Source organism: Grus americana, chromosome 5 (assembly GCF_028858705.1).
Source record: "Grus americana isolate bGruAme1 chromosome 5, bGruAme1.mat, whole genome shotgun sequence".
Taxonomy (NCBI): domain Eukaryota; kingdom Metazoa; phylum Chordata; class Aves; order Gruiformes; family Gruidae; genus Grus; species Grus americana.
The window spans coordinates 13,259,640-13,287,228 of record NC_072856.1 but is presented as its reverse complement, the minus strand read 5'-3'; the positions used below and the strand labels follow the sequence as shown (position 1 = coordinate 13,287,228).

Genomic DNA, 27,589 nt, shown 5'->3' with positions numbered 1-27,589 from the left:
TCTAGCATGTTCAATTTTAGAATGTCTTTTCTAATTCCTTCTAATTAAATACACTGTAATAGTTTTTTCATCTCAGTAGTAAGTGGTATGTTCCTCAGCACTTTAACGTATACATACATTTAAACTACAAATATTTATTGTTACTTGTTCATGGCATGTTTGGTTCTCACTAACTTATACCAATTGAAAAACAAAAAGGCAAAATATCAACTTGGCATTGAAAATTCCAGCCGAAATAAAAGCTGATCTCCTGTGTTAGCATAGCTGCTTTTGTAACCATTCTGCTTTGCTATCAGTAGTTATCAACCACTTAGCTAATAAGTGTTAAATGATATTATATAATCTGTATATTAATTGAAAGCAGATGTACTCAGAGCAAAAATTTCAGATTGATGTGCAAAAATACATTTCACATATTTTATTGTTCAGCAAAGCACATTACACGTATAAACATGCAGTCATTCAATAATCTGAATTGTTAAACACCTGTTTGTATTAACTCTAATGCCATTCTGCTGTAACGATACCAGAAAAAGTATGTCTTTGAAATTGTCTGTAGGGGAATGAAAGTCAAATTTGTAGCTGTCATTTCTTCTTCAACAGACCTATTACTGAAGTGTAATCAATCTCTTTTCCAACTGCTTAAGCACAAAGAGGATTTTCCCATTTTACATGTAACCTATTACTAAAGACAAAAGGAAAAATTGTGCCCTTGGTTGCATTTGCAGGAGCCTAGTGCATTTGCTAGGGTTTCCACAGCGTTCCTGGCATTTGTTTCTGCTATACTTACTTCCAGTGGAAAACTTCAGGAGTTCCTCCTTGCTTCCTTTTGTATGCATTCTGGATTGTGAAATAGGCTGTGTGATAGAAAAAAAAGTAACTACATAACCTATCACTTCTCTTTTGGGCTCTGTGGGCTGTTAGATTTTTAGAAAAGAGACCCTCCCTTTCGCACCTGTCTCTGCTGTTACCAGTGTGCAATTGGACTTCAACAGAGTAAAAGCCCCAAGAATTTCCGGGCTCTGGTGGTATGGTATCAGCAGCAGGAACATCACAAGCCAGCAGTTTTAAGGCAATGTTTGAGATGGATGATCTTCTTATGACATGCAATCGTGAAGCTGACCCACAGATTTGTGTCTGAAAGTATGTAAAGTCATATGTATGAGTTCAGTTTTTGTTCTGCTTACCAACACCACATGAAGTTTACAAGTGTTTTTTTTAACTGTTACTATGTCTTAGAAAAGTAATCAAAAACAAAGTTAGCCTGAAGAGTGCTCAGGCCATAGAGTCCTGCCAGCACACATCCAAAGGGTATCTTATATATGATGACAAACCAGTACGCTTTATTTTTAATAAAGGCATAATATATCCTGGACAAATTTTATTAGAACAGGTGTTCCCCGAAACTAATGGTACAGTTAAACTTACAGCCTTTAAGAAATAGGAGCAGGCTCTTGTTGACTCTGCTCTTCCAGGAAAAGAGGAAGTTGTCGATAGTCTCTCCTATTTCTACCTTTGCCCCTAGATGAAGGCTATACAGCATATCATTTTTGCGTTATTAATGGTAAAAGACAGGTCTTTGGTTGAGGAAGTAATTACCAACTGAGAAAACGTGATACCTGTAGCACAGGTAAGGATGATTCATTCAGTTACAAACCTGCACTCATTTCCCTGTGCCAAGACACTTACTGTTTTGAGGAGTTTGACAGAAAGCAAACACATAGGAATTCACATATAGAAAATTTAAAGGCTGTCCCTTCATCTCACGGTTTTCCAGTCAGCTTATAATATCCAGATTTTCATTTCTTCAAAGAAAAGAAAACATTAGCTCACTACCAAGTTAAGGGCAAACTAAGTCACGTAGATAGTGGAATGTATGTAATGTTCACATCTTATTATTTCACACATAAACCTTTACTTTGAAGTGTTATCTAAAATAACATACATGGTTACCAGACCAAATAGCCCATATAAACTATGCTGAAAATATCATCTTTATTTACAGGAACTTAATTAAAATGAACTTTAACTGTGTTTGAGATCTGCAACAACCTTTGTGTCTCAGAACCAGACCACAGCCCAGCTTTATGCTGGTGGGCAGAGCTCTAAGGAGGAAGATGCGCCTCAGACACATGAAGAAAGTATTGACCACGTAAAGATCTGGCTCACTTGCTTCTGGAAGAGGTGAGAACAGCTTGCAAACCATCACTCTCTGATCAGGTGTCATGTCTTGTTACCTATCCCACCCTTCAAGCTTTACAATTACATGCTACTCTTTGTTCAAGTAAACTCTAAAATTGCTCTTCCAGCCCTTGGTGGTGTTCTGCCAATACATTGTGGAATTTAGCAAAAAACAAAAAAACACCACCCAAAAAAAAACCAAACCAAAAACCACCAACAAAAAAAAAATCAAAACAACTTAGACATCCTTTCATTCTGTTTGATCTTCTACATATACACATTATCATCATCTTCTAGCACTGTTGGTAATCACAACTATGAGAAATAAGCAAAGAGAAAATCAGGAATATATGACGTTATTTTATAGCCGCTTCTATAACCATGTAATTTGCTTCATAGTTAATTTACTGAATTCCAGTATCTGCTTTAAAGAAAAACAGCTGGCTTGGGTTGTATAAAAATGCTGCCTTTGAGACCCAAGAAGTCTCACACTGCTTTACTGAGCATGAATTAGATACTGAAGAATCATTCCTTGCGAACAGAGCATCCAGTATGCACTTAGAAACAGCTCACACAAAGCCCTAGTGTTAGCACTATTAGCACTTGTTCTTTCATGATTTAACTAAAATGCTCTGTTTCAAAAGAAACAGCTAATCAGATAATCACATTAGACAGTATCTCATAGGCCTTGAGCATCAAGCTCCCAGAAAAATCATTGAATAAGAAAACAGGATTACAGCTTTTATGACTACACATCACATGGTCAACATTCACACTGAGGTTGCAAGATTATTACATGGTCACTTGTGCTCTATAAAATAGAGATATCACGTTGAACAGATTATAAAATGGTACTGCAGTATTAGATATTATTAGCATGTTACTTTTATTATTCGTCATCGTTACCTATCACCAAAACATTAGTACTTCAGTGTAAACACAGCAAAACATATATGATTTAACAATTGAATATCGACAGATTCAAACACTTTGGATCTGTTATCTATGCACAAGATCTAGAAATAAGGCATATGGTCAGCAGATTAGGAGAGTTTAAATAAACAGCCCAAGTGCTTTGCTTTCCTCCCACACACCTTAACTCTGTCAGCTATGCTGCTGGATTCCTCATAGCAAATCTCATATCTTGAGGAGGTCACACCTGAGGAAGGCTGTTAGCTGGCTGAAACATCATTCTTTTAGTTTTTTCACATTCCTGTGTACAAAGGAAACAAACAGTGAATAGCTAGAGGGCTTAGTCTTTTTAAAAATCTTGACAGAGTTTTCTGCTAGGAAGATAACTGTGTAGCCTGAGAGACTTCATTTGTTCATGCTCACACAATTATACACAACTGACACTTTATTCCACTCAGAGGATCTTGACATAAAATTGCAGAACTGATCACATCTCTGTGATAGAAGCTTGACAGTTTTCCCTCACAGCCCTGTCAAAACTTCCCATCAGTAGCTGTAAACAGAATTAGCAGGGTGGCCACTTAGCAACCAAATGCTTTTGCTTTTGCAATCTTACAGCATGGCGCCGTCTCCTTTTAGGCTGAATGCACTCCTGTCCGTACGACGGCCACTGAAAATCTTGGGGTGGGATTTTGCTATTCTGACTGTCCACTTCTTCAGCATCAGAGTCTTCTTGCTGCATCGAAGGAAAATGCCTGTCTGGATAAATCTCCTTCAGTTTGCTCTCAAAGAATACATCTAGGCATCGTCCAGCCTCAGCAACCTCTGAATCTGGCTGTAAGAGAATAAATAACCATTCAGTGTTACCGCACACAGAAATCATCGAGGATCAAAACCAAACGACTACTGTACCCTAATGTCTCACCTTGGGTCTGTCTGTTACATATCCATTAGTCTCCTGCACACTCTCTACAGCCTATTAGTCCCTCTGCATTTACAATGTAAGTAAAAACCAGATGTTGGTATTAAGGAACACGTTTCTGCACCTCTAAGAAAAAGAGCTGTGCAGTGAACTAGAACGAATAGCAGTCATCATTGCTTAGGAATTTCTATGCACTTGAATTTTCCCTAGCTTTTCTGCTGGCTATAACCAACTTCTTACAGCAAACTCAGCAGAAAACTTTTTGGAATGATGCTAAGATGTCCCTCTTTAATTTTAGATCCATATGTATCTCAAATTCTCAGACCCATGTATAGCTCCATTTCTGTCATTAAAAAAAATTAGAAAATTTCCAAAGAGTAAAACTGATTAATACTTCTGTGTAGCCCAACCCCGTATCTGATGTCAATGGAAGCAATAGTTACATGAGTATGACAGCCTGAAAGAGCAACCCTCTGGTTTGTATATCCCCACCCATGCATATTAGAAACCTACATAATTGAACTTTGCACAGTTCCAAAACATGAGACGCACGTCAGTCACAAGTTCCTCAGGTGCAGAATAGTGGGACTTATCCTTTTTTTGCAGCTTTTTTCGTATGATCGACAAATCCATTGGCTTTTTGATGATCTGATAATAATGCCGAGCCTGCAATAAGAATAAAATGCAGATATGTAATCTTTTTAATGAAAACATTTCCTCTCCAGTGACTTCTATCCAAATTTGGACAGAAGTCACTGCAGAGGATTCCTTGCATCAAGGAAGAAATTTCTAGCCTTTTGGTGCCTACACTTGCACATCATCTTCCTGGGTGCTTTTTAGTTTGATTAAAAACATATTTGCTTTCAAGATTGATCTTGAAAATAGCACACTTCAGTGACTACTATGTTATCTGAACTTTCTAAAGTTTATCCCCAGATATAAATGTCATCATTTAACCATAATCAATAGTATATGTAACACTGACAATTAGCAAGCATTTCCCCCAGGCAGTTATAAAATAATGTGCTGAGATAGTGGCAGCCGATACTGTGGGAAGTAGTCTGCCAAGAATTAAAATATGCTACTATGTGCTCTTTTTAAAGTTCAGCAAAAGTCTTTTTCAATGGACACCAGCTACCGAGATATCCCACTCCTTAAATCTTTCTGGGTCAAAACCTACTTGTTAGGTAATGTGTTCCATAAGTTCATTGCAAGCTTTATTAGGTGGAATGTTTTTTATATTGTTATTTGGACTACTCCTTCGTATAAAACCTTTTTTCTTTTTGCTCTCATTTTCTTCCTCTAACTTGTCTCCCACTGTGTTCTATTGTTACAATAGCATGAATCTACATCTTCCTTAAAATAGCCAGTTAATATTGCAAATGTTGAGTACGTGGATGAAACAGCAGGGTCTACATCTTCCCCTGAACACAGTCACATTACCTTTGCACCTTTGTGCAAAACACCAGAAAAGAGGGAGTCCAGGGTTATTTCTGAAGCAGACCTCTCTTATGACAGTGCAACATTCTCCACGGATACAGCAAGTCAACTTAATCACTAGGACCCCTCATATACCTTTAGTATCCTACCAGCATCTTAAACTGACACCCAAACGTGGCCTGACAACATTGGCCAGCATTTACCTGCCTCTGACCTAGCACCTTCAAAGCACTTCACCGAGGGAAACACCTACCTTTCCCTAGGAAGCGATGCTGTTCAGAAAAAAAGCTAATGAACATCTTTCAAGAAGGCAAAGGAGAAACTTGCAAGGTGTGCAGAGTCCTCTTTGGATTCCCTCTGACCCATGCATGTGCAGTACTTACCAGGGGGCTAACAGGTTCATGGAATGGGAGGCTCATACTACTGCAGAACAGGGAAAGCACCAGCTTTTCACACTTCTGTAGAAGCCAAATTTGAAATACATTTTAATTCAAAACAAGTGACTTTCATTCTTGCCCTTAGTTAATCAATCATACTAACAACAAGGGGAGTTTTCACGCAGTCTATGCATTTCTGATGCAAAATGGCACACTTCACCCTAACCTGGGGGATGTTTTGCCTCATAGCATTTTTATAGTTTTGGAAGTGAGGATAGTCAAGAAATGCAAGAAAATAAGCACTATGTAAAAATTTTTCTATGCATGTATCTATCCTGGAAAGGTTACTTTCTGCACTCCAGATCTATTCCTTGGGTCTTGACTAAAAGAACAGCAGCAACAGCGTGGAAACAGTTAAATGGAAAATGTTTCGCACTGTTCATATCCATTCATACAAATGGATGTAATGTCAGTTATGTAGTTGGTAATACTGTATGAAAACTTTTCCATTTAATCATCATTAACTTGTAAAATAATTATAACTAGTCTGTTTTTTTCACTGATGCAAAAAAATGCACTACAGAAACATTATAAGCCATGTTTGCTCACAAACAATGGAATTTCTAATCACTTCATTTTCTAAATAGAACCTCATTAATCAAAACTCAGATCCTGACTATTTCTGGTCAGTTATACTCAATCCAATAGAAACAGGGATCACATCAATGTCAAGAAGTTATGTCCAGCTCTTTATGGACAGAGTAGCTCAGGTCTGGAAACAGCACGGATGAATTTGAGCAGTGCTGTGGCTATACTCACAGGCCTTGCCAAGGGGCCCCAGTGCTCTAAGAACCATTGCCGTTGTCTTTATGTGTGGTGCCCAGACTAGACCAGTGCTTTAGTCTAGGCTTCATAATGTCATTGCAACTGGCCTGACTAGATGCCTGAGAAGGTGCCAAGTATTAAAGGAAAAAGATTCAGTGGCAGAAAGCCAGGCAAAGTTGACTCAGGGAAGTTTGCTCCGCTGCTGAGTGTGACTTCCCTGTTCAAAGGAGAAAGAAATTCCAGATCTGCCTGTTTCGTCTTTCTATAACATGTAATTCATTTTAAAATTGAACAGAAATGTCTAGATAGAAGAGAATAACAATATTAACAGTGCTTTTCTTGTATTTACTACTCTCTGAAACATTGAAGTAGCAACCAAGTCCAAACAGTCGCCTTTCTGATGAAGGGGCAAAGCCTCATGCTGAGATCATGTCCTTTTCTAAATAGTACATTATATAGTTATTCCCACCTTCTGGTCATAGTCATCAAGGCCATATTGTACATTATTGCTGTGGCTGTAGCGTGTGTTTTCACAGTCATATTCTACCTCCGGCTTCAATGGATTACGGCAAAGTGTGCACACCCATTCTCCCCTGCAAAACAAGAAACCAAAAACTTGTGTCAAATTTTGCCAGCAACCTTGTCAAATAACAAACCTCAGGAATCACTGTATTTGGAAACAAGTCTCATCCTTAACTAGTATTACAATAGCAGGCAATCTGAAGCCCGTTGTACTAGATGTTCTTCAAGAGCTTTGAATTTAATTAGAAGTATAATAATTTCTGATTCTACTCATTGCACTTTTTCTGTCACAGAGAAAAAGAAAATGGCCAAATAGTAAGTGTTTGAAGTCATGTACCAGCAGTGTGTGCAGCTGCATCGATTCAAGTGCTGTTTTAAAAAAAAAAATATTAAGGAAAAATAGCCAACAGTTGGGCCATAAGATAAAACCAGATCCATTTGATAATTGATATATTTATTATCAATTGATATGATAATTGACATATTTATCTTAGAAATCAACATTATCAGAAAAGGTCATAATGTGTGCTAGTACACAGGTTCCCAAACCAAACAGACATAATTCTGCATGGGCATAAGTGTCCTTCCTAGTAGATTCATTTTCAGAAACCTCTTGAAGAATTTCATGAGGGCAGTGATGCAACTTCTGCAACATCAGGACCTGAATAACTATAGATGAAGGTATATTAAAGAACTATGAATACAGAACTTTAGTTAAGGGAATTAATTCACTTCATTAGAATTTAATTTTGCCTAAGAAATTTATTTTAAAAGGAAAAGTTGGTTTTCATAGTATTTTGAAACTAGAGGTTTAATAATGACTTAACTATTAGAGAAAAGAGTGAAAAGCCAAGAGATGGAAATTTCTGCTTTTTAAACAGAAAGAACAAACCAGAATCTCCAAGCTAGTATCTCACAATGTTTTTTTCTCAGCTGAAACAGTTATTTGGGCTTGGCGCAAATGAAGTAGCCTCTGGTCCCACCTGGTAATGATTTGTAACAGAGTTCAGAATTATACACCACCAGTAATGCACATTATTCAGCCTCACTTTTAAAGTTTGGTATGTGGATATGTACCTAATTCCGGCTCTGTGTTGCATACAATTCATCTGTGACAAGTTGCTAGGGAATGTACGTCTTAGGGAAACCAATGTCCTAAACATTTCCACAAAAGCCCCAATAATCCTACGTTTAAAAAAATCCCATAAAATTGGCTAGAAAACTGAGTAGGAACTCACTGATTGCCCCTTCCTTGTGCTAGTCACTGTTCTTGCAGAGAAGAGCTGACGTCTACACCGCAGATGTTACACGAGAGTTACGATTTTATTTTTCTCCAGCAAGTCCTCAGAATGTTTTTAAAGCTCAGCTCTACCACTTCCTTTGTTGTACTGGCCAGCTAACTGCAGAAAGGGTGTACGTGGCTGGAAACAGCTCTTGTTAATAATTCACCTAGCTCCTAGCATGTAAGACAATTCTTCCCTTTGCAAGAAAAGTAACAAAAAAGGCAAGTGAGAGATGCAGAACCTTGCTCTTGTGTAAGGCTGACACATACATCCCTGAGGATATATCCTGCCCCAAGGCAGTGAGCAGGAACTGAGCACATTAGCAAAATGTCATACATACACTGGAAAGCTGAGCAGGGCTGGAACATGGCAGGAGAGATGGAAGACCTTGGGGCAGTGATCACAGCACAACAGTTCTCCTCCATTAAGACATACAGCACAGAAATCCTCATTTTCAATTGGATTGATTTCCTGAGTAACTGGAGATTTTTTCATGATGGAAATGCCATTGCTGAGCTTCTGATCAACAGATGGAGTATCTACAGGAGGAGATTGTGTCTGTCCTGCAGCCTGGGATATGAGAAATTTTCTGTCCTCTGAGTGCTCCTCTTTGGATTTCGGTCCTTCAGGTGGACTATCTTTATTTATCTTGAAGGAAGAAAAATCTGGGATCACACAATCACCATTTTCATATATAAGCATATAACAGCAGTGGTTATCAGCAGACAAAATGGTTTCTCTGCAGTGAACTCTACCGGAGAGGGCATTGGGGTTCAGCAGGACCATACTCAGCTCAACCTCTGCCACTGGCTGGCCAGGTCACCTTGGTCAAGTCATTTCCTCCACATATCACAATATAATAGAACTGTGAGACAGCTGTACAGATTTCATATCATAGATGATAGAAACAGGATACTTTACAATCTTATTTGCAAATTTTACAGTAAACAGCTCAAAAAAAATAAAAAGTACAGTTTTTTGTTCCCACCAGAAATTCCCATTTCCTTCTGTGGAAAAAAGTTCACACTCAAAGACTCCAATGAAGCAATAGAACGCAAAGCTTTTAAAAAACCTATTACACTGTGATTTCTCAAGAATCAGTTCCTATCACTCAAATATGCATTCAGGTCAGTTTTAAGCTATTTATCCTATATTTGTAACTAGACGGATGAGCCAGGTTGTTTGTTAGAATACAAAACCACTACCAGCTATCCAATCCCTGATACAGACTTCTCAGAAATTGAAGTATCAGGGAGCTACATAGCAAACTAAAAGCTGCATTGTCTATTACTTCAACCCATCACAGAAGGGTCTGAGGGTCAAATGAATTAACAGACTTGTTTAGTATATAATAACTTTCAGAAACTGCAGGCAAAAGCCAGTGGGACAGTGGAGAGAAAGCAGGTAAAGCCTCGGGGAAATTCCACTCACTTTTATAGACATACTTGAAGACTGGGTCCCACATTCAATAATCAGGAGGAAATTGCCCTCATGCTCATTGTCCTGTGGCTGGAGCTTAAACACCGGGAGCTCCCCCACTTCTGATGTACGTATCTTTAGACGTTCCAGTCGCACATAGGGGATCTTCTGCTCCTTAGGGTCAGTTCTACAACCAAAATGACCCGTGGTGAAATTCAGTCATATTCCACAAAATTCCCCTCCTTACTCAGTTACAACATTTTTCACACAGTATTGTTTGTGTTCCTTTTCCTTTGTGAGTGTGGCTCTGCTGGCTAAACACTGAAAATCTGGATGTTTTTCACATGCTGATTCTTTAAGAAACACGAATGCCATCACTTTAATCAGATATGTAAATGCAATACTAACTTCTGTGCTAAAACTTTGCCCTGCTCTGTATATTTTTGTTTTAATTATTCCAAATCAAGTCGTGTTTGATACTTTTCAGTGTGGCTGGCTTCAAGCAGGAGCACAGCACATCACCAACTTTACTTTAAAATATTATCACAGCAGTAGCTGAAAATAAAATTTTATAACATTGTTGAGATAAAGTTAATCCTGTTCCCATTATATTTTTTAGGTTTAATTGGGGCTAAACAGTTTCTAATTGTTCAAGTGAGATAAGTTTGCAAATATTTATTCATTCTGGAAAATTACACAGAATAACAGAAATACATGAACTCACCCCTTCTTTTAAATTGTTGTTTTCAAGTTTAAGAAAATAGTTTACAACTTTCAGAATTATTATCTATAAGGAACCTTGCGTTCTTTTTAAGTTCTCTGTTATCATCAAGTATGACAAATTTTCTAAATACATGCATAAAATTTCATGGCCAGTGCTTTTGTATAAAAAAAAAGATTCTGTTACCTGACATTCTGATTGCTTTCCATATCCATTTCAAAATGTTCCTTTTCACAGTTATTGGAATCTGGAACAGAAGATAAGAAAATGAATAAAATATTTATAATATCAGAGTCAGAGTAGAAAGTACTTCAATATTCATGTACTTCTGACTGGTGTTTAATATGATATCATAAGTGAATTATGGAATCATTTAATCTATATGTATAGAAAACGCATACGCTATTTTCTATTTTGGGATACAGTCTTTGTCTTTTTCTTTGCTTTTAACCACAGCTTCTGTACCGAATATGAGGAGCCATTCCAAAATATTTTTGTCAAAAAGGTTACGTTCGTAAGGAATTATACACGTACGCAGCCATGCCACGTTTGTCCATATACATGGAATAACATAAGTAATCCTCTTTGCTATACAGCCTTCACTTGAGAAGAACAGATCTACAGAGGTCTGAACCCCCGAGGCTCAGGAAGTCTCTGTGGTCCCTGCTCAAGGCTAAGAAGCTTCTGGATAAATTTTAGTTACCTGAAAACAGGAAGGAAATTGTGTCTCCCATCTGCCACCGAGGAATGAAAGCTACACTGTATGATTCCTTTCTATCCTCCAAAGTATGTAACATATAAACACATGAATTCAAATCTATCCATTATATAAGCATGCAAGTAACTGTAGCTCTTGACTGATACTAGACACTAGAGGAACAAAACAACTGTGAAGAGATGGGACAGGGTAGACATGAATGCCCCAGTGGATGTCCTCGTCAATACCAGTCCACTGACAAATTTCATAGTAACTCCTTCTTTTGTTAGGAATTAGTTTGACGTAGCCATCATATTTGATTGTTAGTATTGTCTGTCTGGAGATAAGCGAGTACCAGGAACACATGCTTTTTTAAAGAAAATCTAGCTTGGGCCAATGGCAGAAGCCATGTGCCTCTAAGATACTCTGTTGTTCCCAGCCACAGGAAACACAACACAGTCAAGACCAACAAGGAAAGGTGCCTTTCGCGTCACTCCTAAAGTGTTCTGCACTTGTGATTTTTGCTCAGGAGAAAGGTGGTAGTCATGGCTCTGGACAGAGTTACTAGAGGGTGACTACACACAGAGCTGAAGGAGCAGCTCTCGTTGCACGCTGTCAAACCAGAGGATGTTCCAGTGGTGCTGTGTTCCTAATATTAATCAACATTTCCATCAGCAACTTGGCTCATGAAATAATAGTACCTATAAAATTTGTGGAAAACACCAAACTAGAGGGTTGCAAACACTGTGGAGAATGTTTACAATTAAAAAATTATCTCAACACATTAGAGAAAAAAAAATAATCTCCTAAATCAGTAAGATTGAATTGAGATAACTCTAAGTATTATGCTTATGAAGGACCCGATTAATGTAATCACAAAGGAAAATAACTGATTAGGGAACTGTTCTGTAAAAGGAACTAAGGGTTAATCTGGACCATTCACTACACGCAAGTCAACCACATAATGCTGCTGCTGCAAAAAAGGCGAATGCCGTTCTGCAGTGTATTACCAGCAGTGAGGAATGTAAAACACAAGAAGTTGATATCCTGGCTCTGCATGGCACCCCAGAGGCCTCAGCTGCAGCACTGCGTTTGGCTGTGGGCAGCACTCCTTAATTGCAGAGAACCCAGAATAGCGCAGCAGGAATGAGATGGTTTTAAAAAAATCACAACCCTGACCCATGAGGAGAGACTGAAACCATCAGATTTGTTTAGTCTAGGAAAGAGAAGGGGAGGGAAGGGTGTTTATGCAAGCCATGATAAGAAGAAAAGCGGCTGTAAGAGGGAAAATGATGAAATTATGTACAATTTTTATCACATCCCTCGGGGCTAGGATAAGAAATATTTTGTTGTAAATTAAGTTGAAATGTTTAGATTTGATATGAGAAAAGGATGAGTTATTGGAGTTATATACCAGAAGCAGTGGGGTTTGGCTGCACAGCACTGCTGAAGCCAGTGAGTCCAACTGAGAGCCACTAGCAAAGATAACGTTGCCTTTGGGACAGTTAGTCTCTCTCACTGGTGCACACTGCACATGGTGACTGTACCTCCTCAGATCTCCCCTCACTGTGCGCGCCTTTAAATGGTGAGAGCAGGATGGGAATTGCTCACTCCTGGTCCTTCCATGTGAAAAGGGAGCAGCATTGAACTCAATGCTCTAATCTTTCCATCCTCTTGCACAACAGGACCTATGCTTTGCGCAGAGCAAATTTGCAGCATCTGTTATAGATAGTGAGGTTCTGTATGTTGGGGCTGCTTTGTGTGTGTAGCGTCACACAACCCAAACCAGATACTACTTATGAGACACATAAGCCTGACTGAAGCACAGCTTTTTAGGGGTCTGCCTGATTCTTACAAGTCACACAAATGATTGTGGCATAATTGTCACAATTTGGCATAGTACATATAAGAGAAGACAAATACATTTCCTTGGCTCACTGAGCTAGGCCTCCTTTGTACTAATTAGAATTTTCTGAATAAAAATACAGCACAGAGATAGAAATATTAATTCATCTTTTACAGAGAAAAGCAGCCAAATATTGGCATAAGTCACAGGATAACAGCTTGATCCTGCAATCCTTTGCTTGCATGAATAGTCCCATTGACTTTTAGAGTTTGCAGGAATGAGGCTTTACAGTGTAGCACAAGGATGCTGGCAATTTGCCCATGAAAAGAGTTAAGTAAGGTCTAATTCTCCATTAAGGCTGAAGAAATAGGCCTTGGCTGAAGGGAATGTTCCACAGTAGACAGCGCCAAGCAAAAGCACACACTGTGCAATACATTAACCTAACAAAAATTTACCATACTACTGATGTGAAGGACTTAGCAGAAGGCACACTACATTTTGGAAGTAATTTTTTTTTTTTTTAATTGAATTTGGACTCTTCAAACCAGCTCTTCAAGAGTCATAACTGCAGGTCTCACCAACAGGAGTGCTTTTAAGAGAACTAATACTCCAGATACTTCACACACACACACTCATTTCTGGTTCATAGATGAAGGATGTTACAAATTCAAGGCATATAATTTCCATGTTTTTCCTCCACAAATGAGATCAAACACATTTTTCCATTGGATTAAGTACTCTGATAATATTTGAAGCTTGCTGGAAAAGCACATTTATATGTAAGTACATTAATAAGCATACTGCTTTGCAATGCTTGCAATGCACAGTGCTAAGACAGACCAAAAACCTAAATGAAATAATGAAAAGCCTGATACCTTCTTTGCTTTTAAGCTGTCTCATTCTGGCATTTTCAGGCAGGAAAGAAGTGTTGCTGATCAGTTCAGAAGGAGAAGTGCAATGTTGAGATTTTTTGATCGAAAGATTAATAGGTTCTTCCAGCACTTTTTGCATAGAAAGAGTTAATTCATTAACTACATCTTGCCCAGCAGTAGCCAAGCTGTTTTCTAGAGGATGATCTACAGTATTGAAGTCTTCATTTTCCAGCTTCAGGGAAGGAAAAAAAATAAAAATTAGATTTTATTATTAGTTTTCTTTCTATCTTAAGAAAATAATTTGTCATCAGTCTTCAAATACCAGAAAAGGAAAACTCTACTTACTGAAATAGCTGCTTTTGACTGACTGACTAACAGTAATGCATGCTATCAATGAAAGTGGATTCCCTTTCAGTAGAGGAGTTTGAGCGATTCCTACCTTGCACTTTGTGCTGCCCTGGAGTGCATCACCTGGTGCAAGGCCAGTGGCAGCCCCAGGACTCAGGTCACTCGGAGCTCTGCCCAACACCAAGCTGTAGCTGGGCACCGACTCTGGTGGAGAATCACAGTCACGCAGGGCATTCAGGGATGGGCCAAGTGTTGCAGCAGCAGCTGCACCTTGCATCTGTGGATCGGCCGAGCCAGATAACTTTGTTGAAGGTAATTCCATTTCTAAACTGTTTGAAAAGCCCACAATGCTTAAGGATGCCGAATGCTGGGAAAAGGAAAACAAAAAACCCACAATACATTAATAAGCTTTTCAGCAGCAAAATGCTACTGTTCTTTGTATAATGGATGAGATGCTCTGTTTCAGCTATATGTAATCGACCAGTTGTGTCATGAGGGCTTAAAAGTATCTGTTGTGATCTTATACCATTTCCAAAAGCTTCAGAGTTTCCACCATTAAAACTGAAAACTGGAAAAGGAGACACCTAGGTTACTCTTCTGTGATTTACAAGAAAAGTCTTCCTTTGATCAGTCCAAGGGATCCTGATTTTTAACTCCCTACAATGAATGGGAAATCTAAGCCTGTAGAATATTGTGCTAAATCAATCCTTGATATAAACCCTACCAGCTTCCGTTAAGTTATTCCAGAAGAAATAAGATTCAGATCAGAAATTTTATCATTTTATTCAAAAATCATCAGATCACTTTATTCAGAAAGAAGATTCAGAAGAAATAAGATTCAGACCTAAGTGGATGAAACTATTTTTACTGTTAATGATGCTGAAAACTTTATGCCAGCTATTGAATTGGTCCCATTAAAACCTAAGTCACTTGCCCTTTAAATTTCATAGTGCAAATCCAGAAACATCCTACACTTACTAATGAGGAAAGGATGTACATGTCTAGTTTCTAAAGAAAGGGAGTATTTACCAAAGGCTCTGAAATAGTTTTAGCAACATGTATTTTCTACTGTCTCATGATCTGTCAAAAATACAGAAATACTGTTATGCAAAACAAAGCAAATCCACCTATCTAGGTGTCTTGCTTAAGCTGCCTTACATCCAGGAATGTGTGACTGTATGGAAATCAGGATTCTTCTAGTGTCCATATGAAGCAAATATAAGCAGTCTTAAGTATGCGGATCTGTGTCATTTGAATATGTAATTTTCCATTTATTTAATCATAGTTCATTGGTGTTTCACCTTGATAATTGATTGAATACTTCCTTTTCATTTGACTACAATACAGTAAGTAGCACTCATTGTAATATAAATCAAGACAAAAGAATTGTGTTGATTGCATCTGAATTAGTTTGATTTCATTGTTGTACTTCTTTTTCTGCTAGGGACCTGTGACTTAGAAGTGAATCTGAGACAGGACCCATTTCCTAGATTTAGTTAGTATTTTTGTCAACTGCTACTCCATTTTGGATTTTGATACCTTTGTCCATCTTAATCCAACAGTGGTAAAGACAGGGGCCTAGATTGAGCTGTCAGTTGTGCCTGACAAATCCCACATAGTGCCAAAGAAGCCAGTCTTGAATTTCTCTTCTTGCAATGCGTATCACCTATGTGCTAAGAAAACACTCTGCCCACAGACATTAATTTCCACCTAAGGATGTAATTTAATTTCCTTTTCCTCGATTTCCAACAGATGCTACAGTAGGAGCTTTGCCTGAACAGCGACCACATATGAGACAAAACAGACCGCATTTGAGACAGAAAGAGGTCAGCTCTTCTGCAATGCTAGGGAAGGTTTGTGCCATTCTACCACACAGTGCTTTTCACATAGAAGGCACTCCAGAGAGTACCAGGTCTCTGCAGCCGAGGTATTGGCCATTTTCCTCCCTCTTGTGACAAATGAATGTCCCTGAAACTAAACTGTCTGAGCTATAACAACTTCTCGGAACCAGCTGGAACTAGTCAAGCACGTTCTTCCTACCTTACATTTGAGCTGAAAACTAGAACACAGTAAATGAGGAAATGCATTGGTGGAAACAGTTTTCCATGTACTCTGTCTGATAAAGCATTCCCAAGAACGCTCAGGTTTCAAACCAAAGGAACATATGTAGGTCAGATGAATCCAGCTTTCATGGTCACACATACCAAAGAAGTCCACAAAGATCAAAAATGTTCATTTGCTGTCATAATTTGCTTGTGACAGGTTCCTGCACATGCAGTGACAAATGTGGCCTATCAAGTACACTGTTTCCTTTTCATTCCATCACTCTTTATCACAAGCCTTTTTTCAGATGACAAAATAAACATGTGAATTGTTCTCATATCACTTACAGAAAATAAATAAGCAGAATTTGTGCTTGAAATGAACAGATGGACTGTTATCAGCCTTGCCTTTTCCCCTTATTTCAAAGTCCATTATGAGCATTAATTAAGTCTTTGTGAGGTAGTTAAATACTTATTTAGCCAGATTCTCAAAAGCACGAAGCATCCACAGATTCCTATCTGCGTCAGTAGGAACTACCTAATGCTGTGCTCCATTGGAAACAGGCATGCTGAGGCACATGCATGGGAGGCACATCACCCAAAGCTGCATAGCAAGTTAACTGAAGACCTTGTGGCTATTCACTTCTAATCACTACACGCATCTTCCTTTACTTATGTTATGAGAGCGTGCCATCATCTATTTCATATTGAGACCTGACCCTGTGAAGACCCATTTGTGTGTAACTGTATACACCGCAGACAAAATGTTAGCCCTACTAAGACAATGGTAGGATTACTCCTGGCTTCAGTGAGATAAGTTTACTTACTGGGAGTAGTCGCTGGGACAACTCCTGCTGCAGAAAAAAAGAAATAGACACACGCATAAGACTTTGTTATATTAGAATTTTTAGAAAGGTGAAATTCAGTTGCATTATATGGCTATATCATTTTTACTCTTCTAGCTAGCATCAGTTTCTTCAGAGACCTTTTTAGATTATATAAGCCAATATAAAACCTTACTCTTGCTAAAAAGAAAAAAGAATAATGAGGCCATCAAACTGCCATCTGTCTTTCCCTTGGGGCAAAAGTTAATTTTGTGGTTATTTTAATGATGAAGCAACATTATGATCTTTCAGTGCAAAATATTAAAACTCACAGTTAAGAACAGACACATTCCATTCTGATCCATGGAGCTGCTGTCAAGTGTGAAGTGAACAATGCACTGGGAACAAGGCTCATTAATAGCCTATTAATTCACTCCCTAAAATAATCATTTCTTTTGCCATTAGCAAAAATTTCTCTTTTCCCTTGACAGTTCAGCTACTTTTTGCAAATGGGATGCCTTTAAAAAACTGATCTCTGTTTTATAAAAGCTCTATTGCTTTTACATTGCACCCTTTGAACAACAACAAGCATTAATTATGCTCTTGGGTAGAGGGTGGCTTCAGCTGTAGGTTAATTTTGAAACTTTTGACATTTTAATGTACAGCCTGGCACATTGAACTACATCTGTGTCACTATAAATGGAATTCTCATTGTCTCATAATTAATTTTGGTCTGATGATCCTTATAATATAATGGCAGCAGCAGCATCACCACCCCAAAATGCCTTTTACCACAAATTTCATAGCTATGGTAGTGCAAGGTAAGAAGAAAGAACATGCAAAGTGCCTTCAGAGAACAAAAAATAAACATATTGTTCAGGTCAAATATTTCTTTGATCACTGTTGCATTAAAAAAGGTCCAGTGTAAACATGCAGCACTAATACAGAAGAATTCTGAGAAGCAAATACTTACCTTGAAACACTGGGATTAGGATTTGTTAGGATTGTTTTGGCAAAGTCTCAAGGCTGTTGACATTAAGTGTCATAGATAAAGAAAGCTAAAACTAGGAACCGCCAATTCTCTTTGCTATAAGAGAAATAACACGCTGCAAATGGTTGCAGAGTAATGAACGGCTGCTATTAAGTGGAGCAATCCCCCTGGCAGCTCATTATGCTAGGAGGTTAAACAAATGTACTACTCCAATCCAGTTGTTTAACTCACCGCACACAGCAGCACTGATAACACAGTCTACACATGCTTCCTATTTGTATTTCCCAATTTCAGAATAGAATCCAAAGGATTTCCTTTCCAGTTTTTATGAGAAAAAGAATCCAAATCTTCCTTAACATTTTGTCTGAATAAACTGGAGCTGGCTTAAAGCGGAAGGAGGAAGAGATTGTATGGAGCAAGCATCATGTTTTATTTATCCTTTTTTCCAGGTCAAAGGAAAAGGTTTTGTTAAATTAACATTCTGGGAAATGTACCTAATTGCATTAAGCATGAATGCATTTGTGCTGTAAGCAGCTCAATTCTTTAAAGTAAAAAAAATATTTTGATATTTTAGGAATTTGCAGGACCCTGAATTCCAGGCTGTTATCATTATTTCCTTCACCTCTAATCCCCCTAAAATTAATAGTAATTAGGAAAAAAAAAAACCAAAAACAAAACCAACAACAAACCCAGGCAGTCCCAAGCTCAGTCCTAGGGTCAGGTATTAAATTATTATTAATTTCAGTCACTAAGTAATCACAACATGCTCAGTGCAATATTAACAAAAATAAAACCTGTACTGTGCCCCCCAATCACTCTCCCATAAATTTCACACGCTTTTAAAGAAAAACAAAACAAAACAACCATTAGTTAAGCACTTGCCACAAAGATGGAAGAGTTGTCACTAATAAAGCTTAGGACAAGCGCATTGGGGCAAAATACCCAAGAATGCCACCTACAGCAGATTGAGAAGAACTGTTCTCTCTGATAATCCTGTAGTAACAGCAGCACTGGCATGTCAGAGCATAGTAGTACACACACATCAAGTCCCAGGAGAGGCTGAGAGGTTCCACCATGAACTGTCACTATATTAGTCTTGCATGAAATGCCACCATTGCACATAATCGGAATAAAACAGAACCCTCTCTCAGAGTGCTCTCAAGAGTGCTCCTTGGATGGCATGGAATATTTTCTAGGATTTCCCCGTTTCAGGTACTTTATGGTGCTTGAGACAAATAGAGCTCTTGAACTAAGAAGCTGGGACTTATTGCAAACCAAAAAGAACAATACTAAAATCACTGTTATAGCACTACACAAAATTTCCATGTGCTTGCACCTTGATTACTATTTCTAGGCACCCTGTCTCAAAAAGGATTTATTAAAACCACAAAATATAGGGAAAATGGCCAAAGATAGAAAAGACCAAAGTATAGAATGGCTTCCATGAAAAAAGACGACACTTCTTTAAGGTCCCTTCCAACCCAAACCATTCTACGATTCTATGATAGAGAGACCAGCAGTCACTTTGCAGATTGAAAAAGAAATGTTTGAGAGGAAATTCAATACAGACCTATAAAATACAGAAATTATGAAGGTGGTAAATAGAGTGATTACTCACCAGTTTTCCTAACACAAGAACTAGAAGGCATCCTACTGAATTATCAGGCAACACACTTAAAGTAAGCAAACAGAGGAGTTTCTCGTGCAATGCAAAACTCAGTTGCTGCAGAATGCTGAGATGACCAATAGTCTTAAAACGGGCTCAAAAATGGATTGGACAAATTCAGAGGAGGGGTCCATGAAGAGCTACAGAACACAATTGTCTGGGTACAACCTTGAGTTCAGAAAGTCCCTGAAGTCCTGGTTTTCAAAAGGGGGAATAGTGTATCATCAAAGGATCACTTCATATTTGTCTGTTTCTTATACCCTCTCCTAAACATCTGCTATTGGCTACAGCTATAAATGAACAGATACAGCTGTTCAGTAATAATTTACTGATACAGTGCATGACATATTCAGAGATTTATTTTAAGCAGAAGGTGAAATACTAGCTCAAGGGGAGACACCCTCAAAGGTTGCTAAGGAATGTAACCAAACACGAGTTTGACAAACGCTGTACAACTGATCGGTGTCCCAGAAGGCAGAATCACGAGTGCTCAAGCCAGTTAGGTTTTTAAGGATGAGTGGGGATGACACAGAATGTTCCACTGCCCAGGATCCAACCCAACAGCTGGAAAAGACAAGGAATCCTCCCTCCCAGATGTAAAGGCCCTGCTCCTAGCTAGAGAAAGGGGTGCACTTATGGAGTCTGAGGAAGAGAGATGTCCAGCTGGCCTTGCAACAACACCAATGTCTGTTGCAGCAGTGTTGAGGCTCAAACTACAAATTTGTGCTATAGAAATACAGTAATTATGACATTTCTTCAAATGCTAGGTACAGCCTCTAGACCTCTTGCTCATCACAGCCACAAATGACAATTAGGTACATGTAAGCAAAACAGGGATTGTATGCCCTTTATTACTCCTGAAAACACAATTAGGCCAAAAAATACCTTATTATTCTCGCCTCTGCTCCAGAATAGATGACCTCTCCAGTCCTGTGCACAAATTAATAACGCAATATCATACTATGTAAAAGCAACAGGAGGACCATATCATTGCAGAAGGTTGGTAACCCTTTCCACAAAATTGTTAATCTAATTGAGTACTCATTCTTTCACACTGCAACTCAGCAATTCAATAGCTTGTATAAAATCTGTTTGCTAGAGCTTGGCTTGATTCCCCAGAACAAAAGTGCAGGTATCACAAAAGTTATTCTGAGATTTGTCCTCTCTCTTGCTGGCATTCTTATGGGAGAGGCTAGGTATTTGACAGGCATGGAGATGGAACAACTCCACAATCCAAAACAGAGGTCCCAGCTACATGAGTGAAGTATACTGACATGGGAGCGTGAAGAGAAAATTTATCCATTTTGCACACAGGCAGAAAACCTCCATTTCTAGCCTTGCATTCTTAAAAGGTGCTAATCAAGCCCAAAGTTACGCTAAGTGCAGTACTTAATATCAAACAATCAATGGTCTAAGTATAGAAACATTTATTCTGCACAAAAAATTCAATTCACAGAGAAAGATTAGTTAGAGGAAAACACAGGAAGACAGAAAGGCTGACAAAATATCACCATTAATGTTCCAAAAACAGTGAAACAAATGAAAACAAACCCATGCATAACTGAAGTTCCGTGTTTAGAGACTATACTATACACATGCATACAGAGCAGGTGGGCACAGACAGGAATTACTCTGAACTTTAAGACAGCAGTAGCCTTGATGCCAATGTTTCTGACTGATGCCAGCTAGAAAACCCTACTTTATATGACTGGAAAGCCAAAATTCTGTCTGCTCAGTGAAGCTAGGTTTAATTTGTCCTGATAGATGGTGAAATGTAACACATGAGGACATTTTACAAGTGTGTGAAGCATTTCATCTTTGTTTCTCTACTTTTGCTTATCAATAACCAGCTTTAAAATGAGGGACAGCATTATTCATCAGAATAACTTGAACAGGCGTTCTTTGAACTCAAAGGCACTTACATGGCATACAAGTGCCTCACACCGTGGTGTAACGGCTGCGCTAGCACTTGTCTGGGATGATCTGAATAACGTACTTGTGGTTTCCCCGTTTATGAGTAATGTTGTGATCCCAAGCTATTAATAGCATCTGCTCTATATTGCTTCACACATAAATATGATCCCATATGCAGACAATTCATCTACTTATCAGTCAATGGTATCAAATGCATACTGTAAACATGTTTCAAAATTAATGCACAAATATTTAATTACATGAGCAATCAAGTCTTGCCCCTCTCCAAAATAAAGGAAACCACTGGGCTAATGGAAGCTTTTATTTTTTGACAGATCTTGGCAAACATATCACTAAACAGTTAATTCTGAGTTTTGCTACATCCTGGTTCACACTGCTTTCTCTTTAATGAAAGAATCTCAGCAGCCAGAGAATTACCTACTCCACTAGGAATGCTGCCAGGGTTCAGCAGAACTGCAACACAAAACCAAGAAGTTAAATATCAATTATTCTCCAAAAGGCAGAATACAGTTCTTCTCCAGGTAGCAAAAGGTTTCTCTAGCCATTTTCTCTACCGTATTTTCCAAGTGCAGTATTTTAGACTTCTCCACATTCACTTTTTCCATGTCCTCCAAGAACGTGAGAGAGATGAAGTGTTCTGAATACAGGCCATATGAAAGTAAATGGACAAACACCTATACAGAAATTTTTGTCTGTAGATGACTCTGAAAATATTTAATCAGGTGAAACAGATGAGAATGAATAGACACATCTCCTTGTTTTAAATAGGATTCAATCTCCCATTTAAACCTAGATTTAATCTAATTGTCAGCAAAAGCAGTCAGACATCTTTAAAAAGCACTCATGAAGAATATATTTCAAGGGTTTCCTTACTGTGCTGTTTCCTTTTATCATTTCTAGTTAGCCATTGCCAGACCTGTCAGTACGTTATGGCTTCATCCCAAACAGCTCATTACAAGAGACAAATACAACCAAAGATGGGGTACTGTATCTGTTGAATGTCCTTATTTCTTGCAGAGGTACCAGGAAGCTAGTAAAAAAAACAGACACACCTGTGGTTTCTACACAGGAGCATACACTTCTCAGCACCATTAGAAAAAATTCCATTTTTTTTTCTAGGAGTATCCTCCTCTTGTCGCCTTCTCAACTTGTACAGAAACAAATCAGCCCTTCTTCCTTTTTTTCTCCTCCTTTTCCCCTCAGACTACACTAGTCTCTCTCTTGCACATCTGCTTCCATTTTCTTCCCTCCTTCTGACTTTTCTTGTTTAAGCTGTTACCTTCCTTTACAGGTCCAGAAGACAAAGGCCAGCTTCTTCAACATGCATGTAGAAAAAGCCTCTGAAAGCTAGTTGGTTAGCATCACCATTCATTTTCACAAATAACATTGAGGGTATGTCTGCATTTCAAGAGTAGTATGTGCTTGGGTTTATCGTCTTGCTCAGGCCTTAAGTTACGTATCTTCAATTTTTACAGTCACATCCTAAAGTAAAGGTGGCCCTATCCTAGAAAATTTGCATAGCTTTCCTCAGTCCTGTGCTCTGTCATCAAAGGTTAAGGGAGATCTGCTTCTACATGTGAAAGTTCAGAGCCAAAGAGTATCATCTCAGAATGTTGCGATACCATCTGCCTGACCCAGAAATTCCATCACATCTACAAGATTAAGTTAGCAATTGCAGATTTCTTTGTGGCTTCCAAATCTGATTTGCATGCTGCTTCCAGACTCTCAGTAATCATTACCTTTCCATGTCTCTACAATTGCCAAAAGGATCTCCAACAACTCTCTGAATGGGTATTGCATCATAAATATGTTGGAACAACAAAGCTGCGTACTAAAGAATAAAATAACTTCCTTTCTGCGGCTAGTAAGGAAAGACAAGTGCTTTTCCACACACAAATTCCAAGAAAGAATAGCCGCGAGAGACTTCTACATGGTACACAACACAAGTCATGCACAGAATTGAGCAACCAGATTATAACGTGCTATTTGGAGTGTTTTAAACAAACTGCATGGAAAGGTAAAAGGCAGCTTCTCTGCCTCAAATGCATAGGTGGTATCCAGAGTCAGCAAGGATCTACTGATAAAGACAAGCCCTCCTGTTTATGCTGCTTCTTCAACAGTTAGGGCCTCCCAGTAGGTGGAGGGATAAAAGCATAGCTCTATTATGTGCCAAAATATTCTAAAGATACAGAAATCTATTATTTTTCTGCTGATAAATGCATAAGAAGGAGGAGCATAACAGAATTATATCCCTTTCAGACACCACATCTTCAGTAATAATTAGTGTTGTTATTTCTGTGGCAACTATTTTGAAGGATGTTTCTCAGGTCTGATTTCATCAGAATCTCTGAGGTTTTTTTCCTTTCCCCCTCCAAATTAACTGCTGTTAGTATGGTAGTTATCAAGTCCTTATAGTTAAATCCCTAGAGATAGGGACTGGACAGAATTTACTCAGTGAAGAAATAGGTATTCTATTTATTTACCAGTTCATGCTTAACAATCATGCCAGCTAGATCACTAAACACTACCAGCTTACAGAGCAGTTGCTGATCCTGGCTACAGTGTCTAGGCATCTTACTGGGAGATGCCCACCAGGTTATGCTATGACTGTCTTCCAAGATTTACAAGTCATTCTGTCAACTTCTACGGTCTTTTAATTTTTTTCAAATTGATTGCAAATTTCAATGCCATATTATATTCAGTATTATCAAATCGTATTTACCCTTTAAAGTATTTTTTTTAAAAAAAAAAAAGTTCTTTATACCTTTCTCACTGGTTGGAAAGCTGATTGTTGCAATGTGCTCTCAGGGGAATGACTGCTGACACTGGCTTCTTCATCTAGAGACTGTGGCAGGGAGGGACTATCACTGTTGTCAAGAGGAATTACAGGCTTCTGGGCATCAAGTTCAGTGGAACTCTCACAGACCTACAAATCACAATTAAGAATTTGTGTTTTCAAAATCTCAGAAAGAAAAACGTAACAAATTCACATCAACTCACAGCATACACAATATAACAAGACTGGAAAGACTCTAAAAAAACCAAAGATGTTCAAAGTAACCCTAAGCAGAGAGATAAATTAATAAAGAGTTCTCTCAAACATTAATGAATTAAAAAAAGAAGTTAATAAAGCTGCTGAAATGTACAATTATTCCAAAAGCGTGCAGTCTGCCCCTACAGGTAAGCCACTTTGAGAGCTATTCAAGGTGAGAACTGCACAGATTTACACAAAGGGAAGTCCCAGTCACCTTTCCACTGCAATCCCCACTGTTTAGAATGAGTTTCAAAGCCACCTTATTGTGCACCTTATCTGCCTTGTAGTTTGGATGCTCACCACCAAGCACTGTCTTTTTTTCAAAAGCAGGATTCTTACAACAGAGCAAAAGGGAAGAAATTAGCCCTGCTGACAAAACCGTAACAGAACAGCATGTATGCATACTGATGAAAATCTTATTGGACATGATGCAGTAGCAAGAGCAGTTACTAGTAGAAAGGGAAATAACTCTCAGACCAAAACCAGCTGTTTTTCACTCTCTTTTCACTAATCATTCAGAATCAAAAGGGAATCTTTTTCAAGGACTCAGGGCTTAAGTTTCCAGTAAAAACAAGTTGAAATGGAGAGTGAGACTACTGCAGTCCTCCTGTTACCTTTTATTCCCCCCGCTGCTGCTCAACTTGTCTATTTAGAGATTCAGATCTTTGGGATCCAGGTTGTTTATGTAGCTCTTTACAGAAAATTTTGGCCCAATCTGGATGAGGCATGAAGCCTCTGCTGAATACATAGACAAGACAACAGAAAGTTCAACCGAACACATGAAATCTCAAAGGTGTCTCCCATTTCTGAGCTTACATTGACTAAACACAATAGGAAAGAACTTTTAGAGAACTTACTTGTGCTTCATCTTGGATTTGTTGCTGAACTGGGGCTGGCTGCCTTACTATGTAGTTGATTTGACCAACTATGGTCTGTTGAACATGCTGAGGTGGCTTGGCTTGGTTCAGCTGCAAGCTAGACTGTCCTTGGGCCTGCAGAAGCAGCTCCAGATCCTTTTTCATCTCCTCCAGTTCAAACTGGTGGTGCATTATGTCCAGGCTCTGCTGGATGACTTGTTTGTGCGTGTTCTCATTCTGACCTGATGGTGGTGATGCTGGTGGCAGCTGCTGCTGCTGTGGCGGCTGCTGCAAGTGGTTAGATTTTATCTTCTGGAGATGACCAAGTTGCACTTGCACAGTTGATGTCTGCAAAGAAGCCTGTGTGCGGAACGGCTGTGAATGGCTCGTGTGAACTTGCTGAGCCTCGTGCGATACAACAGCATAGCCCAGGGGGGCAGCCTGCTGCAGCTGCTGGGACGGTAAGCGCTTTCCCATCCTCCCAGACATGTTCTCTGGCTCTGACAGTGACTGCTGTTCCAGTGCAGACTGTGTTAGCTTCACAGGCTGGGGGCCACCCCGTTGTTCTTTGTCATGTTGCTGCATGCTGTACTGCAGAGGAAAGTGCTGCTGATGCATTTCAGGAGGTTGTCGAAAATTTTGATGGCGGTTTATGTCTTGGTAAGAAGGTTGAGCTTTGTTTGGGTGAGGTATGCTGAGGCAGCGCGAGCAACACACAGGCATAGGACACTGAACTGCAGGTGGAAACTGATGTGGCTGGCTATTCACGGGCTCCAGCTGTGATGCTGAGGAACGGTGCCCATGATACAAGGAGGTCTGTAATCCTTGCACGTTTCCACAGACTAGCACATCTGAGTGAGAAACGTGTCCACCTTCCATAGTGAAACCTCCTGGAAAAAACAGCAAATTTACTCCCTCCTACAATCTTGACAAAATTACACAGTAAAAACTGTGAACAATGGCATTTCCTTGTCTTCATTTCAAAAATAAAAGATATTAAAATATCCTATCCAAACAGTCCTTCGACATACCCTCAAGACAAATTTTTCAAGATTTTTCAGTGATTTAAAATCATAGCAAACTCCCACTGATGTCAGTGGAACTCATGGTTGAATTACCAGCAAATGCTTTGAAAAACTGACCTCAACTTATTTTATTTTAACATATAGATATGGCTTATACTTTCATTTTTTACTACACTACGAGCATTTCTTCTCATCCATAAGCACAGGTACAAAAGACTGCTTCCAGGGTGAAAGTGACAAAAATAAAAGAGATTAATGTTATGTAGGTGAGAATCGTAAAAGCTAGAAATAGAAGCGACCTATGAACTGATCTTGTCCATGCTTTTAGTCAAGAGAAGATTATTCCCTGTAATACTTTTGATAGTGTTTTACTCTATCTAGTTTTAAATATCTTAAAATGGGAAGAGAACCAATCTTTCAGATCATTGATCGGCCCACCGAACTGAATTTACTGTAAAAACCCACTGCAGTTTGGAAATTTATAGCTAGTGGGAAACAAAGTCACAGTATGCACATTCATTATATAAATAACACTGTACTTACTACACAGCCAATGTCTTAGAGCCATCTTTGTGCCCGTTAATTGTGTCTCAAGCATTGCTCGGGTCCCTTTGCCACTAAGATACTAAAGGATCTAAGGAGCGCAAGCACGACTGAGCCCAACTACCCCTGGGTGAGGCAGAGGCAATAGCACAAGGCCCACTGCAGATACTCCATTTCCCCCAGGGTGCTCCTTACATGACTGCCAGAGTCAGCATTGTACAGAGCTATAGCTTGCTGGAACAGAACCGAATTTCAAATACATTGGGCAAAGTCAAGGCTGTTTGATAGCCAGTGACGATACATTTTA

At 38.8% G+C, this 27,589-nt stretch overlaps 1 protein-coding gene across 11 annotated transcripts in view; it reads right to left on the bottom strand.

Annotated features, from left to right (window-relative positions):
- TRIM66 (tripartite motif containing 66) overlaps positions 1-27,589 on the bottom strand; it is a 64,735-nt gene that overhangs the window by 8,552 nt on the left and 28,594 nt on the right. For 4 of the 11 annotated variants that reach the window (XM_054826878.1, XM_054826879.1, XM_054826880.1 and 1 more), the window contains 12 exons: positions 25,715-26,604; positions 24,588-24,749; positions 14,457-14,732; positions 14,021-14,249; positions 10,789-10,849; positions 9,894-10,068; positions 8,803-9,110; positions 7,127-7,250; positions 5,839-5,913; positions 4,529-4,681; positions 3,710-3,928; positions 454-3,394 (listed from right to left, as the gene is read on the bottom strand). In XM_054826878.1, the coding sequence (XP_054682853.1) occupies positions 3,335-3,394; positions 3,710-3,928; positions 4,529-4,681; positions 5,839-5,913; positions 7,127-7,250; positions 8,803-9,110; positions 9,894-10,068; positions 10,789-10,849; positions 14,021-14,249; positions 14,457-14,732; positions 24,588-24,749; positions 25,715-26,604 (2,732 nt within the window). In that variant the 3' untranslated portion in view covers positions 454-3,334. Of the gene's footprint in view, positions 1-453; positions 3,395-3,709; positions 3,929-4,528; positions 4,682-5,838; positions 5,914-7,126; positions 7,251-8,802; positions 9,111-9,893; positions 10,069-10,788; positions 10,850-14,020; positions 14,250-14,456; positions 14,733-24,587; positions 24,750-25,714; positions 26,605-27,589 lie in introns of those variants that run through there. The other 7 variants (XR_008577296.1, XR_008577297.1, XR_008577299.1 and 4 more) reach the window with 7 other exon arrangements.